At 39.9% G+C, this 17369-nt stretch overlaps 1 protein-coding gene across 13 annotated transcripts in view; it reads left to right on the top strand.

The window, feature by feature from the left end:
* Positions 1-17369, top strand: part of cadps2 (Ca++-dependent secretion activator 2) — a 718900-nt gene that overhangs the window by 383892 nt on the left and 317639 nt on the right. For all 13 annotated transcript variants that reach the window (XM_087997417.1, XM_087997409.1, XM_087997412.1 and 10 more), the window contains exon 8: positions 10351-10490. In XM_087997417.1, coding sequence (XP_087853543.1) covers positions 10351-10490 — 140 coding nt within the window. The remainder of the gene's footprint in view (positions 1-10350; positions 10491-17369) is intronic.

Raw genomic sequence — 17369 nt, 5'->3', positions numbered from 1 at the left:
AAGCCACCGTTCTCTCCTTTTTGCCTCTACCCAAAGCCTCGGTAGAATTTTAACGACCCAGCCTGACTTGAGCCGGCTGGGGATTTTCTCTGCCGGTTCCTATTCCAGATTTACTTTTTTTTTTGTTCCCTATCTAACTTGCCCCATCCGTAGCTATTCTTCGCCTGTGCTGTCTTATTCCACATCTCCCAACTGCTAGACTGTAACTCATTCCAGCCTTTCTGTAAATCCTCACAGATCAGTGTAACTCCAGCCTTTCCTTTCAAATTCCTTTTTCCCTTCATGTGGTGTCATCTATTTCAACTTGCAGCTTTCCTCCAGGATTGGGAAACTGTTGTATTATTTATAGTAGAGCTGGTAAGAGCATGATGATTCAACTGTGAAGGACTCAATCACATTAAGAATCCCTCTGATCATGTTGGTCTGGGCTCTGAAGGTCTCTTGGTTATCCTCGCGAGTGGCTGGCCTTTATTACTGACACATCTACACAGCTAAGGTCCTTCTTGACCATGTCTTCCCAGCTACCTTGTATGGTTTCTCATCATACCTTCTGACTCGTGGTATCTGCTAGCATTTTAGCAACTGTCTGTTCAAAGCACTTCCCTATATTGTAGAAATAAATGTATTTATCTGTTCACCCTAAGGCCTGACAGCTCATCACAAATTGCAGCCACTGTGTTATTTGCTTTGCTATGTTTGGGTCCTTCTAATGAGGCATGCAATCATTTGGCAGCAGAATCCTGATGTGAACAGTGTACATGAGAGTGCCTTTGCGGAGTATTTTTTGTGTTTTGATTCTTACTCTACATGTAAAAGGAACATATGACAATACCACATAATGTGTTAAAATAGTAATTTATTGAGTATAATAATTTTAAAATTACAAACTATATCATAAAAAAAAGAAATAAATATAACCTAAAATGGAAAATAAATCTTGGTGTGTAAATCACTGAATGTCTGTTTAACTTCACAAGGGGTAAACACAATGATCAATCACTCTATCAAGGACGCCTCCTTGCCTGTTGTCTTCAGTGATTAACTAGACCACTCCAGCTACAGCAGCAAATCCCTGGAAGCAGTGTTCCTTTAAACTTAATTTCTGGTTCCATTCCTGTCTTATTGAAGCCTTTGCTCAGACTTGCACAAAGTGCGTCATGTTTCTTACATATCTCACAGGTTATATTGTCCATCCATCAAACTCCATTTCCATATCATTGGCCACCCTTTGTGAAAGACAGTTTGCTCACTTGGGAATTGAACTCATGCTGTCGGCGTCATGCATTACAAACCAGCCATCAGCTAATAGGATCTGGTTGGAGAGCACTTATCTAGATTACTGACCAAGCAATACCTGATAAGAGAGTGAATGTATCAATAGTATTTAGACAACCGAAAACAAGTTTATTTTCCATGATAACTTAGGAAAACAAGCATTTCAGTGAAAATAATAGCTGTGAATATCTTGCTTAATATAAAACAGCCACACAGAAAAGATTTATCCCATGCAGTAATCTGTGAAAATTCGAGAGGCCAAGACCTATTTAAAGTATAAATTAACAACTTTATTTCTTAAAGTATAGCAGAGAATAATGAACTAACAACTATTTACAACTCCTTCCTCTAAGATATCTTTCACCTTCCCTTCTACAATCCTAGTCCGATAAAACCCCAGATTAAGCTTGACCAAACACAACCTCTTATCTCAAAACCAGGCAGCTTTCACGTTTCTCTGTATTCCTGTCGTCTTTTCTTCTTCTTGGGGATTCTACTTCACATGTACTGTCACTGCGAGCTTTTAACTCTCTTAAAGGTACAGTACACCCACATCTTCATAACAAATATGATTTGAATATTCTTTTCAAGAAGCCTGAAGTTGTAACTAATAATCTTAGCACTTAGTTTTGTCTAAGCATTTGCTGGAGTCACATTCACTCTCTTATGAAGTATTGCTTGGTAAATAGTCTAGGTAAGTGGTGTCCAACCAGACTCCATTGGCTGGATGGCTGGTTTCAAATGCAGATATACCAACAGCGCGAGTTTAATTCTCAAACTGGCTGAGGTTACCAGGAAGGACTGTCCTTTTCAACATCTCCCCTCGTCTGAAGACTGTTGACCCTCAGGTCTAATGAGAAGGTAGCCCAATGGTCCTCAAGAATTATGGCCACTTTACTGCAGCACACTGAACATATAAACTAAATTTAAACTTATCAGTAGATATATTAACTCAACTAAATGTAAACCTCTCAGTCGAGTTATTTACTAACAATAGGTTGTAGGAAGTTGTAATTTTAAAACAGTAGATGTTCACAATTCACAGAGTCTAAACTTGGGCTATCAAAAAGCAGATGATATTTGCATGTGAACCCATTCGGAACGCTAGCCTCTGGAATTTTGGGTATGGTAGATGGAATTGCGTGACTCAGTGATTGAAAGTTTAACATGCTATCACGCAGAGTAGTTGAGGCAAATGGCATAAATGCTAGGTAAGTGCATGAGGGAAAAAGAAGAACAGAAAGTTATGCTGATGGGGCTAGATGTAATAAACAATAAAAATGTACATTTTTAATGATGCAGCTTCACATGAGAGGACCAATATATGTGGTTGCACCAAGCTGTGTGGTGCTATTCACTCTCTCTCTCTTGCACCTCGCTTTCCCTTTTGCCCTCATTCTCCCTCTCACACTCTGCAGCCTCTGTTACATATTGCACTCACCACAGGTACACACTAACTCTCACTGGGGTCCAGCAATTAATAATGCTGTGAAGTTCAGGACTTTGCGAAGGTAACAGGGTTCACTTACTTCCCAACCTTCGAGCACACAACTTTCCCAGTTAGCCGGCTTGCTCCGCCTACTTTTTGTGACCTTACCTTGTACCTTGAGACCTTTCAGAGATGGCATTTGCACACGTGGAATAGTCTTCATTATTGCCCTGTCAGCAGTGTGTTGGACTGTTGAATCCTAGAGGGTGCCACTGGTAACTCAGGTGAACCTGACCAGGTAGGCCTGAAGGGATCTACTGAATGTGAATGCTGCAGTCTGGGTACATAAAGTAGTTGTTTAACTGAGGAAAAACATATGGAAGTTAACCATAACCTGTCTGTGTTCATTTTAAAATGTCATTGTTTCTTTCTGCCCACTGAGTTTCCCCCTTTTTCTTCTCTCCTCTCTGGGACTTGTTGGCGCTGGCTGTGATTGTGATTCAATCACATTCTGGTGACATACTTCATAGAGAGTAGTATTAGTGACTGCAAAGTGTTACCAATTTATAGCACACGGAAGAAATTCTGAAACCCTTTCAGAGGTGATGAGCCAGATTTTCTTAGGACAGGATCTCTAACAGTATTGGCTGGTAGTTAGAAGTGCCCTTGGACTTAGAGGTTGTTTCCTTGTTATGTAGCAAGTTGTTGAAATGTGAACAGAATATGTAGCAAAGTAGGGAACCAGGCATCGGAAATCTGAGCTGATTGCACAAGCACCAAATCTCTCCTCGACTGGCCACCAAAGGATTGTGAAATAACCATGCACAGACTGACAGCAAAGTGTAAATTATAATCGGTGACCCCTGGTAAAATCAAGAACATCAAGACAAGAATTGATAGATTAGAGCAAGGGAACGTGAAAAGAATCCAAAAGAAAAAGAAAACAACTGTGCATTTTTAAATTTCCAAAATCCAAACCTGAAGGAATGAAATTTCACGCTCACGGTAGCTACTTTTAAATGCTTGATTTTCATCATATTCTATTAAGAAAGTGCTTAGATTTGAAATTACAGGCTATCGCTTCCTGTTGTGAGTTTCATTTCATTTGTCGCACAGACAGTAACTTCACATCATTCAATACATCTTGACGGTGGGTCAGATAGTGAGATGCCTTTAATGTGAAGGAAGACGACTTGTATAGCAATCTTATAGAGCGTAGCCAATAACCAGCCCTCTATTGCTGAACCATATGTTCATAAATTATGATGATGCCATTAGCCTCACCTCTGTTTTGAAAGTGAAGTCTGGCTTATTGTACTCTCATATATTTATAAAGTATGAGTGAGAAAGTACCTTTCAAATCACAATATTATCAACACCGACTCTTGCTGAATTACTAAATTATGAGTAATAAGAGCAGAAGTAGACAGTTCACTTCATTGAACCTTTTCTGTGATTCAATAGGATCATGGCTGAACTGACTGGGACCATAACTCAATTTCGTTACTTGTCCCCCATAACCCCTGACAATTAAACTGCAGGTTTGGAAGATAATTCAGAAGACAAATGACCATCTAAGAGAAGAAATTCCTCCTCATTTTCTCCTTAAATAGGGGATCCCTTATTTTTAAATTGTATCTTGTTCCTGTCATTATTTACCATATTAAATCCTTTCAGAATCTTTTAGGTTCAATTAAGTTCCAATCAGTATAAGCCCAATTCGACAATTAGACGTCATTTGCTGGATATTTCTGAGCATGCAAGGAATGACACTGATCACCAGTTTAGGAGTGTCAGTTGGGCTCTCAGAGTAGCAGATTTGCAAATACTGGAAGCTGCATATATTGATAAACAGGACCATGCTCTTTGCAGATAGAAATGACATGTACATGCACTGAACAAAATGGGTGACAGACGTTTGCTGGGTCATTTCTCAGGACAGCCCCTACTGGTTTGAAACTAAAAAACTTCAAACTTTGCCTGGCCATAAATGATTGCATTCTCCATGGCAATGCCACATCCAATCAGAATCCACTAGCCAACCAATCGGCACTTTCTCATAAATGTTGGTTTACCATTTGAATTCTTGCAAATTGTCCTGATGAATGCAATATGAAAAGTCTCAGCAGAACATGTTTTTTTTCAGCAAATTCAATTCTGGACCATCAAATGATTAATGTTTGTAGCACCGTACATCTTTTCTTACGTATTGATATCACCCTTAATTCCCTCAGTTGGTCATGAATGGAACACCATTCTCAGAGAATTTTATGTTATCTCAATGGAATATATCTCCTTAAATGCCTCCTCCTATATCTTTATCAACTTACCTTTGAACACATTGTTCAAAGTCATCGTACAGACTACCTTTGCCAATTTGATTTGTTGAACTTATATGAACATTAAAACCTCCTGTGAGTATTGCAATTACTTTCTTACAGGTCCCCATTTTACCTTGATGTAAATATTGTCCTACATTGTAGCTACTGCTAGGGGCTATATTATTAAGATGCAATTGTGGTCCTAATGTATAGCAATGTATTGTTTACTGATTACTGATCGTCTGTTCCATTCTAATGCTATGTGTAGTTTGTCTCAACTCGTTACTCAAACTGTTGGGCATGGTTGTTCATACACGCACACATGAAATGTTGGAATCCCTGGAATGCTGCCCAGAGTATTCCTTACTCACATCAATAAAAGACTGAGTTACGTAAAATGAATAGAGCAACACAATAGGTTGAATTAATTCACTTTTCACAAAGATGGTCAACAATTTACTCAATTAGTGATGTCAATTAGAGCAATTTGCCAGTTCTTTAACATAGAAAAGGGCATATCTTTTAACTCATGCAACCTGTACACTTTCAAGAAGATCATCAACAATGAAACTTGCTACTTTCTGATGTTTCCCATGGTGACATTATTGAGCTAAGATCCACCCCTCTTGCCAATGTGGGCTCAGATGTTAGTTGTTAATGAACTTGGAAATCAATGCACGATTGCCATTCTTGGAAAATTCCCAATCTTGGAAAGACAGTGTGTCTAATTTCTAAAAATGGAACGCAACAATATGAATTTAGGCTGTTACCTCTAATTCATTTTTCACATCAGGATAATGAAATATAATTATGCTGTAAAAGTCATCTGAGGTAATTGTTGCCTGCTATGATGAGGTTGTCAGTGATATTACCATAATAGATACATTTCTAACTATTTTCTCTATAGAGAGTAAAGACAAGTACTGAGATTCAAGGTGTACACCCACATTTCTTAACTGTCATGTGTGGATCCCTGTCGAGTTGTTAATCCAGTCTGAAGTGTCTCTGGAGGAGGACTTGTTAGCAGATAACATAAAAACACCCGATTGTCAGAAAATAAATGAGTCCATGTTAAAACACATCTGGTATCCATTTGATAAAGTCAGTAGGTTTATTCACCACAGTACAACACATTCAGACATGATATAGATGAAGTCAGACACCAGTGACTTATTCGGTTGGTCACAGCATGACACATCCAGATGGTGCTTTGTTTGTTTACAGCATACTTTTAACCATTGATTATGTGCATATTCTTCCATTGTGCAGTGAAGCTACATTGATTAAAGATGACTTATGACACATCCTCTCAAGAAAGTGCATCATAATGCTGTGTTTTACCCCTCTTCTCTCTGTCTTTCCTTATGGGCTGCGATAGTACATTTTTCAATCTATCTATTTATTTCACAACTTTCCAAAAATTTCTAAGGTCAATGTATGAATTATAATACATAGATTCTATGGTGGAATAGTAGACTTGGAACTGACCTCATCACCAAAATTGATAGAATGATAGATCACAGAACAAGAGTATCCTGCCGATTTTATCTTTGCCAGCTCCTAGGTAGAATGGTTGAATGAATCCTCCCTCCCAGCTTTGAATCTGCTTCATTTGTGTTTTCAAGCTGTGCTTTCTCAATCACAATAACTCATTGTAGGAAGGAAAACATACTACCCTCTGGTTCTTTGACCAATCACCTTAAATTTGTATCCTCTGATTATTGATCCTTCCATCAGTGGAAATAGAATAAATATGAGAAAAAGATCAAAATCCTCTGATTCTGAACAACTGTATTACTTCCCTCATATCTTTTGGTGCTTCGAGGAAAACAGCCAAAGCTTCTCCACTCTCTCGATGAAACTGGTCTTTCACCCATGGATAATTCCAAACCAGCTTTTTATTCATTCTCTCCAGACCTTCACTAGCTTCCTAAATTGTGTTGAACCGAGTTGGATGCAATGGGCAGAGTTTGACTGCCATGGCCAATTGGTTTGAATGCTTGAAGGTCAGAAACATAATATGATTCCACCCACTGCTGGGTTTAACAAGGATGCATCTTTACGTGAGGATCTGATAAGTAATTTACACGTGGAAGTAGGCAACTAGTTTAGAATTTGACCCAGGATTCTAGTTTAACAGATAATAAACCGATTTCCCAAGGTGCATGGAGTTCAAAGGATCAACAAGGAGAGAACACGGTGAAAAGCAATGTTTCATTGAAAATAACAGCCCTGAAGTCTGCACAGCTGTTAAGCTAGGAGAAAGTGAGGACTGCAGATGCTGGGGATCAGAGCTTAAAAATGTGTTGCTGGAAAAGCGCAGCAGGTCAGGCAGCATCAAAGGAGAAGGAGAATCGACGTTTCAGGCATAAGCCCTTCTTCAGGAATGAGGAGGGTGTGCCAAGCAAGCTAAGACCTCTTAGCCTGCTTGGCAAACCCTCCTCATTCCTGAAGAAGGGCTTATGCCCAAAACGTCGATTCTCCTTCTCCTTTGATGCTGCCTGACCTGCTGCGCTTTTCCAGCAACACATTTTTAAACAGCTGTTAAGCTGGCTATGTGAAAGAGTTATGCTCAGAAGATTTGAACAGAGAGCCAGATTTCATGCTTCACTGGTGCTTTCCAAATTATTGAATGTAATTGCACCAAAGTGACTTTCCTCACTTTGATCTGATCTTCCATGCTTCAGGCTTCATTACACATAGGAGCAGCTTATGTAGGTATCCTTCATGAGTGCACTTTCAAAAAGCGGAAGAAAGAGACATGGAAACACAGCTCAAAGGAGATAACACAGGATCTACAGGCAGAGGGTCAGTGTCTTCAAAATCTGTTGCCTCAGAGGGCTTAGACCTTCATGACAGGTCATTGTTGAATCTGTTGTCTCCGGGAACAAGATCTCTGTTACTGTGGATACAGTGGATATGCATGACCAATTATTGTAAATGTTGACTATTGCTGGAGAAATACTTGTCCCCTGTTTTTTTGTAAAATTAATTCATGGGACATGGACATCACTGGCCTGGCCAGTTTTTATTGCCCATCCCTAATTTCCCAGAGGGCAGCTGAAAGTTAGTCACGTTACTGTGGTACTGGAGTCAAATGTACGTCAGACTGGGCAGGAATGGCAGATTTCCTTAGCTAAAGGACATTAGTGAACCAGATGGGTTTTTCCCAAAAATCAGCAACTGTTGTCTGGGCATCTTAATCCCAGATTTTTATTGAATTCAAATTCCACCATCTGCCGTGGTGGGATTTGAACCTCAAACATTGCCTGTGTCTCTGGAATAATAGTCTAGTGATAATACCAAAAGGCCTTCGCCGCTCTTTCGTGGGGATTTATTTTGGTAATATTACAGCCCTTTGAGGCCTAGCCACTGTCTTGTAAAGGTTTAATATACATTTCCTACTTTTGGACTCTATTCCTGTTGTGTACTGGACAGTCTGACTTTCAGCACAACAATGTCCATTCCAGTACCAGATAGCCTTCTGTCTGCCATTTTAAATATCACCAAGTCTTCCTTGGGAATCGATATGTTTTGCTTGGGATTAACTTATGATCGATTGTTTCGGAGGCTGGAAGAAAAGCCTTTTTTTCTGGTATGTATTATCCCTCACATTCATTTAGAAAGACATTTATTTCCTGAAAGCTTTTACATAACAAGGTTTTACCAAAGAGAGTCCAGTTAACTAGAATGTAACAACATAAAACAGCCTTGACCTGCGTGAACTTATTATTTTGCGTTCTGGAGCCCATTTGTAATGGACAGATTGTAATAACACAATCTGTGACAGGAACTTGCAAATTTATTCTCTTTGGATGCTGTCACTATGATGCCAGCTGGTGCTCTCTCCATTATCCTTCTCCTGTACGTTGACACTGCATCTAAATCTTATGGTATCATCAATGTTTCATTCAGAAATCTGTCCTCCTGTTGTGATTAGAAACGTTTGGCTTCATTAATAAGGGATAAGGCACAATTATTGCAATTACTTTCTTACAGGTCCCCATTTTTTCTTGATGTAAATGTTGTCCTATAAGGAAATTATGTTGGTTATTTGATCTCCAGCACTATCTCTGTCTCAGTAATGAGTTCCACAATATCAGGCCATCAGCCCTTGTCCATCACAAACAAAAACTGAAGTTGCTGGAAAAGCTTAACAGGTCTGGCAACATCTGTGGAGATAAATCAGAGTTAACATTTCCTATCCAGTGACCCTTCCTCAGAACTTGTCTGTCATCTGTCCCCATTCTGGTGGCCTTTTGCTACAATATAGAACCTTCTGACCTTTTGCTACAATATAGAACCAATTTCTTCAGTTTCAAAGAAGACATGTTGAACTTGAAATGTTAATTCTATATTTCTTTGCATTGATGCCACCAGGCCTGCTGAGTGTTTCCAGCATTTTCTTTGCCATCTCAGGTTTCCAGCATCTGCATTGTTCTGCTTTTGTTTCAGAAGTTTTGCTGAACTTTCATTAAAATTGATTTGGCCTCAGTTGAAGAAAAGGTGGCTGGGAGGAGATTTGATAGGGGTATTCAAAATCATGAGGGTTCTGGACAGCTTAGGTGGGGACAAATTCATCCTCCTTGTGAAAGTATTGAGAATGTGAGGATATAGATGTAAGAATTGCAAAAGTGACATGGGAAAAGCAGTAATTTCCTGCAGCGAGTAATGAGTCTGGAATGCACTTTCTGAAAGCATGTGGATGTTGGCTCAGTTGATGCTCTCAAGAGGAAATTAGCCTGGTATCTGAACAAGGGAGAATGTGCTGTGTTAAGGGGAAAGAGCAGGTGAATGACACCAACTGAGATGCATATTTGGAGAGGCAGCAGATGCACAGTAGACCAAATGACAACCTCCTGTGCTGCTGTGATTCTGTGATATGCTCCTTTTTTAATAACATTAATACTTTCCATACCAGCCACTTTCAACTGATCCATTGATTGCTGGTCCTTTAACCAGTCTCTTCCTCATCAACTTCACCTCAATGCTGTCCCTCATTTAATAGCCTTCTAAACACCTTTTTATTTAACTGAGTTCACTTCTCCTTCAAGATATCTCTTTGCAGAGGACGAATATGAGAGAAATCTGGAGTGCTAAGTTGCCAATTATGGTGCATTTCTAAAAACAGCACACAAACAGCTGTCAGATATATTAACTCCTGCTGATAGAAATCTCCATCTGATAGTAGCTTTATCTGTTCACTAGGTGACCAGTAATAATGAAGTGGAACAGCTTCATGTCTGCAAGTGAAACGTGCCTGTTTGCCTCTGTCTCTGTCTCACCAACGATTGGAAGCCTGATTCTGTATTCTTTGTCTTTCAGGTAATTCTCTATCCAACTCCAAATAGTCCGAAGACACCAGAATGGCACAAGATGATCATTCCCAAAAATAGTCAAGATTCAGATTTAAAAATAAGACTAGCTGTGAGGATGGATAAACCTCCCAACATGAAGCACTGTGGGTAAGTCTGGAACATTGAGAGGAGGTCTGACACGTTTCAAATAAATTTGTATAGTCAATAGCTGTCAAAGTCAGCAGTTCCTTTTTGTAGCTCAGGGCAGTGACTTTCAAAGTGTCATTCTCAGATCATTGGTCCTTGAGAGTCTTGCAGGCTGCGCTGAAATGTCAATCTCTTAAACACAATGCTATGGCCAAAACCAAGCAAGAGAGCAGCCCAGAGCCCTCATCTTTCCCCAAGGCAAATAAATGTATTTCTTTGCAATCTTTTCACATTGCAAAGAAATTATGGGTTTTCCAACTCTGACCCATTGTGCTTACCATTGCAATGGGGAGGATTGCAGAATCATCTATCAAAATCACAGATAGGAATTTTTATTTCATTAATAACACAACATGTGTGACCGAAAAGAACATTCTAAAGATGTCATCCAAGAAAAGGAGTGACTTGTTGAATGGGAGTCTTTACTGGTTGTGTTGAAAAAGCCAACACTGTATAAACAGCCTGGTTACACAAAATATCTGTGTATTAACTATCACCAGTAAATCCTGACCAAAAATGTTGATATGACACTTGTTCATTCCCAGATCAGATTGTACTTGATGCCAATGGTTACTCTCTGAAGTAGGGAATTGTATAAATGGCAGGGAATTGTAGCTTAAAGAGAACAAATCAGGAACATATATATTGCCTACAAATAGCATGGACATGAGTGAGTAATATGCCCAGTTATATTACTGCATATTAGAATTGAAGCAATTATGAAGCATGTAGTTATAAATTTGGCTTTTTTTAAGTGGTAATTCACAATGAATATTTGAAAAAAATATAGCTCTGAATGACCAGGTGTGTTGTTGAATGTTTCTTGGTGTGAGCCACAATTTATTGAGTGTGGACTTTAATGAATATGTTATGAAGAGTAGGCAGAGTGCTGGATTTTATTCAGACTTGGAAAGATGGCTATTGATTTGGAATGTTATTATTGTGTCTACTGATTCTATGTTTAAAAACAAGGTTTCTCTTTGGAATTAAGAGTCTTACATTGCAGTAATTGTGGGAGATGGTGTTATATCTCATTCTGGACAGTGTGATCCTGCTCTAATCCAGTACTTTACTTATTCTACTCAGAATGTGGAGGTGCCAGTGGTGGACAAAGTCAAACATCACACGACACGGGATTATAGTCCAACAGGTTTATTTGAATCCGCCAACTTTCGGAGCCCCACTACTTCCTGAGGAAGGAACTGGGCCTCCAAAAGCTTGCGGTTTCAAATAAACCTGTTGGACTATAACCTGGTGTTGTGTGACTTTTTAACTTCATTCTAATCAGAATCAAACTCCCAGTCCCCAACTTTTCTTTGTATCTGCACATGGTCTCACACTTCTAACCCTTGGATTCTCAGCCTTCCTTTATCCCCGTTTATAGTTACTGATTTCTCCTACTTCTATCTCTCATTCATGGAGTTTTTTGTTGTATTCTCCTTCAGTCTGCTGACCTGCAGCTTTGCCTAGGTCCACGTGAAATAGTCTGAGTAAACATTTTTAAATTTATTGAAGTTAGGAGAAAGGCAGGTGAAAATATGAGAAGCATTGATTTGAGTGCATATTGTATTCATTTCTCTGTCTAACTTAATCAAGGCACTACTTTTGTGTGAGCGACACAGACCAAGAGGTCCAGGACTAATCTTTGTTGTGCTGAATGCAATTTCATCTCTGATGCAAGTGCAGGAAACATAATTTCTTTTCCATTCAAAACTGTTCAGCAACCTCAGTATTTGCCTTATTTTACTATGTTTAATTTTGTCCCTGCCCTTACTTTGTATTGTGTACTTTATGATGGAGAATATTTAAGGATCTTTCTCAGTTACCTTCTCCATTCAACCTTGAAGAATTGGCCTTGCATGACTTTGAGCAAGATTTGTTAAGAGCCTTTCTATTCCCTTCTTTGTGACAGTTCATGCATTTATTTCAATGGTGTTTTTTATTAGTTTACTCGAAGCCTGCAGGAATCATACTATTACTTGTTGGAAACTTATCACGCTGGTAGGAAATCACTGCAGTTTGGGTGAATTCTTAAATAATTTGCAAGTGTGGTCACTGTGGTAATGTCAGAAAGGCAACATCAGAGGAGCCCACAAGCAGCATCGGGTCATGAATAGACTATTAAGTTCATTGCACCTATTCTGCTGTTTGAGATCATTGCTGATCTGTGGTCTAACTCTGTGTTCCTGCCATTGATCCAGATCTGTTGAATATCTTTGGGTATCAGAAATCTATCAATCTCACATCAACAGTTGCACCAGCTGCCATTTGTGGAAGAAAGTTTTATGCTTCCACTCTTTACACATAATAATGTTTCCTAATTTTGCTGCTAGGTTTCACAGATGTCTGTGCCTTCATCACTGCAACTTCACATCTTGTAGCACTGGGCATCTAGCCATGTCAGTTGTGCTGCCCAAGCCACTACAGCCATGAACGTCTTTACTTCACGCTCCTTCCAAAGATCAGCTGTCGACCTTAGTGGCATCTCCAAAATGGCAGTCCTCTACTGCATGTTGGGTGGTGCCCTGATTGGCAGAGATGAATAGCACATTCATTTAATGACCATCAAGACAGGTACATTGGACTGTTCCTCCCAATGTTGGACTGCCTCAGATGCAGGGCATCAATAATTGAACCCAATGGCTGCCCGGTAAGATACTTTTGCAGGAAAGTCTTCTCTACACTCAATGTCCTATCCTAATGTCAACCATAAAAGAGCTTCCTCCATGTATGAGCTTGCTTTCCTGGCATTGGCCATCCCTCCTCTTAATTAAGATTGCCTTGGGCTTTAACTGCAAAGGTATGAGGATAGATCCTGGGCTGAAAGAAATGGTCATTCATCCCTCTAATGGTGCACCAGACAGAGACAGAGGTGCCAACTGTCGTTAAGACTAATATTGAGCAGGTCATCAGTCTCCTGAAAATCTGAGTCTGTTGTCTCGCATGGTCAGATGCCAAAATCCTCCTGTAAGGAGAAACAGCTGCATGAGGCCAAAGAGAAGAAATTGGAGGCAAAGGGAGATGAAGCTGGACAGAGAGGTGCTCCCCAGCTGCACAATGAGGTGGACTCCTTCTACCACTTTCTGGGATGACGAGCTCCCTCACTGCCAGCATCCAAAATTGGCCAGGATACCAGGGGAAGTTCCCCAGCTCCTCTTCAGGATAGTGCCATAGGATTTTGTATATCCACCTGAGAGTTCTGACAAGATCTCATTTTTAACGTCTTTCCTGAAAGTCTGTAGTGCTTCACTCCTTTAGTATTAGGAACCTAGATGGTGTACTTGAGTATGATTGATTTGGGACTTGAGCTTTCAAACTCTGACTCAGAGCTGACTGTATGAGCTTTGATGTACGGTCAGATTCTGCCTTGGCTAATAAATGCACATTGGCAGCTGTAGACCTGTAAATCACAGAGTATGGGCTTTGGTGTAAGGGATAGATTTTCTTCAGACACCAGATTGATGGAAAGGAGAAATCAAGGCCTCTGATGACCATATTTTTTTCCTGTTCCACCCTTTCTAGTAATGCTACTAATGTCCCCTTTTTATCCAACATATGCAAGAAGTGGAGGGAAGATGTTACCCAGTTTTGTATGTATTTTACTCTAACATGTTCCCTCTGCATCCTCCTCCAACTTACTGCTGACCGTGGGACCATTGTGCAAGGCATCACAGTGGTTCTTAGGATCGTGGGGAAGAAGCCAGTATGTCTGAAGTCTTACATCCAAATGCTGATTATATACCTGATGAAGGCCTTGATCTTTGCTGAAACCTTCTGTAAGGCTTTACACAATAACCTTCAATGCTCTCCTTGTTTTAACTGGTCTCCCATCTCTAAGTGTTTCAGTGGCAATTCTGCCAGGAGCTTGTTAGAAAATGGAGATGATCTCTTGTAGGCCATGATCCTGCTGGGAGTCAATTCTCTTCATGCCCAACGAAAAAACAAGGCTGGAGTGGTGCAGCCAGAAGTTGTTTTCCCCTATCAGTGAAGAAGAGAATCCAGTCCTACATGTGTCAGAACTGATGAGCAGCTTGAAATGGCCTTTTACACAGTGTTTATTATTATCGCTGGCAAGGCCATCAAATTCCAATTGCCTTTTTTGTCTTTGACATGTCGAATGCATAGTGTGGTACAGTTTTGTCAGCTTCTACCTGGGCTAATAAATACACATTGACTGCAGTTGGTAGCTGTCAAACTGTAAGTCACAGAAATAATTGAGAGCATGTAACAGTGTGCAGAGCTGGAGTCCAGTGAGATTACCGTGCATTAGCTGTTGCTTTGTCACTAAAGGTAGTGGTGGATAAAACCAGTGTATCCATTATAGACTTAGAAATATCAGCTAATGTCAGGGGAGGAGCAGACTCATTCCATTTATAACAGACCCTATTAGGGAGTTACTCCGTTGAATCTATTTATTGTATTGAACAAGTTACTTGATTTTCTTGCAAAAACTTCTGTATTGTGCTCAGAACATAATTCATTCACTCTTAGCGAGTTTTGATAAGATTTGTAGCTCAGGTTGAGGTTCTAGATGTAGGTTTGCTCGCTGAAAATGAACCTTCCAGCTCAGTGAGCAAACCCACGTCCATAATTCACTATCACAGCCAGTCCTCTAGCTTTTCCTATCTTTCCATCTTCTCTAACTGTCTTGTACAGCACTAATCAAGATCAGGACCCAATTTATGTCACCATGCAGCCGAGTCTCTGTAACGAGCACTAAACTGCACTCATTCATTTATATCTGCACTCTCATCATCCATTTATTTCTAATGCTTTGTGCATTTAGACCCTGAGCCTTTAGTTTATCATTTCGTTCTCTGAGCAAATTCTCAACCTATCTTATTGGTATGTATTGGCAATGTATTTTTAATGAAGCTAGGAAGCTGAATTTACGCATTCACTGATATGTCTTAATTTAGCTTTCTCACCAACATGTGGTTGTGGTGATACAGTGACTGAGCTAATGGTGCTCCCATACGCACGGTGTCCAGCTTAATAATAAGCTACTGTTGTTCGCAGTAAATTGAATTTCTGATAAAACATCAAGGGGCTGGTGTGGAGCTGGGTTTAAAAAAATGCTTATAAGAATCAATGGTAGCAGTTTAATTTTTTAAAAAAGCTTGTAATGAAATTCCCTCTTTGTGTAAATGTTCCAGTTTAGAAAATTATAATCTCTTGTTTGTTAGACACTTGGTTAAAAAAAAAACACTGAACAAAATTAACTTTTTTTTGGCTGATGGAAGCATTGACACTGATGACTATGTCTAGATAGGCTTAGCAGCAGTTTAATATTGTCAGATACTGGAGAAAGCACATTTTAGAAGCTGCTTGATGAGAACTGCACGTAATACAGATGCCCAGCATGATCTTTCTCCATTCAATAGCAAGGGCTGTGTGGAATTGATTAACTGATTAATTGAGCAATGGGATGGCTGCCATCTCAGTATCAGCAGACCATTTCAGCCATCAATTCTGTGTCGTTTTCTTGTTCCTGCCACTTTATAATTATCGAGCCAGTTAATTTTCTGCCTATAATTGAGTAACACAAGGTGTTGTGATCTGAGGTGAACAAGATATTCCTATCTCTGACAGACCTTGTTGTCAATATTATAAATGAGGGAAAGATTTCAGATGAAGCCTCACAAAGCAAAACATCCAGTTTTCTATCAATCATTCTGTACTGTGGTATGGTCTGGATCATACACTGAGAAATCTTGACCAGAAATTAATTTTTAACAACAGTGACAAAATAACATTCATCTAAATGTGACTGCTCAATGTTGGAATGGTAGTAGGGAAGTGTTGCTGCACAAAGGACCTAGGGGTGTAAGTGCTTGGTTCCTTGAAAGTGGAGTCATAGATAGACAGGGTAATGATGAAGGCATTTGGCATGCTTGCCTTTATTGGTAGGTGCATTGAATATAAGAGTCGGGATGTCATGTTGCAGCTGTACACGACATTAGTGAGGCCACTTTTAGAAGACTGCATACAATTCTGGTCTTCCTGTTATAGAAAAGATGTTGTGAAACTTCCCACCCTCCACTCCGACCTGTCACATTCCCAGCTATCTTCGCACCAGCCCCACCCCCTTCCCATTTATCTCTAAGGCCCCTTGGGTGCCCCCCACCCCATTCCTGATGAAGAGCTCATGCTCAAATCTTTGACTCTCCTCCTCCTCAGATGCTGTCTGACCTGCTGTGCTTTTCCAGCACCACACTCTCGACTCTGATCTCCAGCATCTGCAGTCTTCGCTTTCTCCTTCTAGAAGTTTAGAAAATCATGAGAGGCATGGATTGGGTTAATAACCAAGTTCTTTTTCCCAAGGTAGGTGAGTTCAGAATTAGAGGGTATAGATTTAGAGGGGAAAGATTTAAATGTGACTTGAGGGCAACATTTTCGCGCAGAGGGTGGTATATGTATAGAATTAACTGCCAGAGGAAGTGGTGGCAGCTGCTACAACTGTAACATTTAAAAGGCATCTGCATGGATCCATGAATAGGAGGGGTCTGTGCCTAACATTTGCCTACCAGCTTTCCTCTTCACACTAACAGGAATATAACTGCCTCTGGACTCACATTATATAATTTTTGAAGGTCTCTCACTTTCCAACCATCCCTTTACCTGTGAATAGCCTCTGCCAATCAATGTTTGAAAGTTTTCTCCTAATACCATCAAAATTGGCCTTACTCTACTTTAGAACTTTAACTTTTAGATCAATCTATTCTTTTCCATAACTATTTTAAAACTAATAGATCAATGATCACTGGCTCCAAAGTGTCCCCCACTAACAGTTTAGTTATTTGCCCTGCTTTATTTCCCAAGAAAAAGTCAAGTTTTGCC

Source organism: Chiloscyllium plagiosum, unplaced genomic scaffold (genome assembly GCF_037043375.1).
Source record: "Chiloscyllium plagiosum isolate Xiang-an unplaced genomic scaffold, Cpla_swu_hap1 HiC_scaffold_19, whole genome shotgun sequence".
Classification (NCBI taxonomy): domain Eukaryota; kingdom Metazoa; phylum Chordata; class Chondrichthyes; order Orectolobiformes; family Hemiscylliidae; genus Chiloscyllium; species Chiloscyllium plagiosum.
This window is presented reverse-complemented; position numbering and strand designations above follow the sequence as displayed.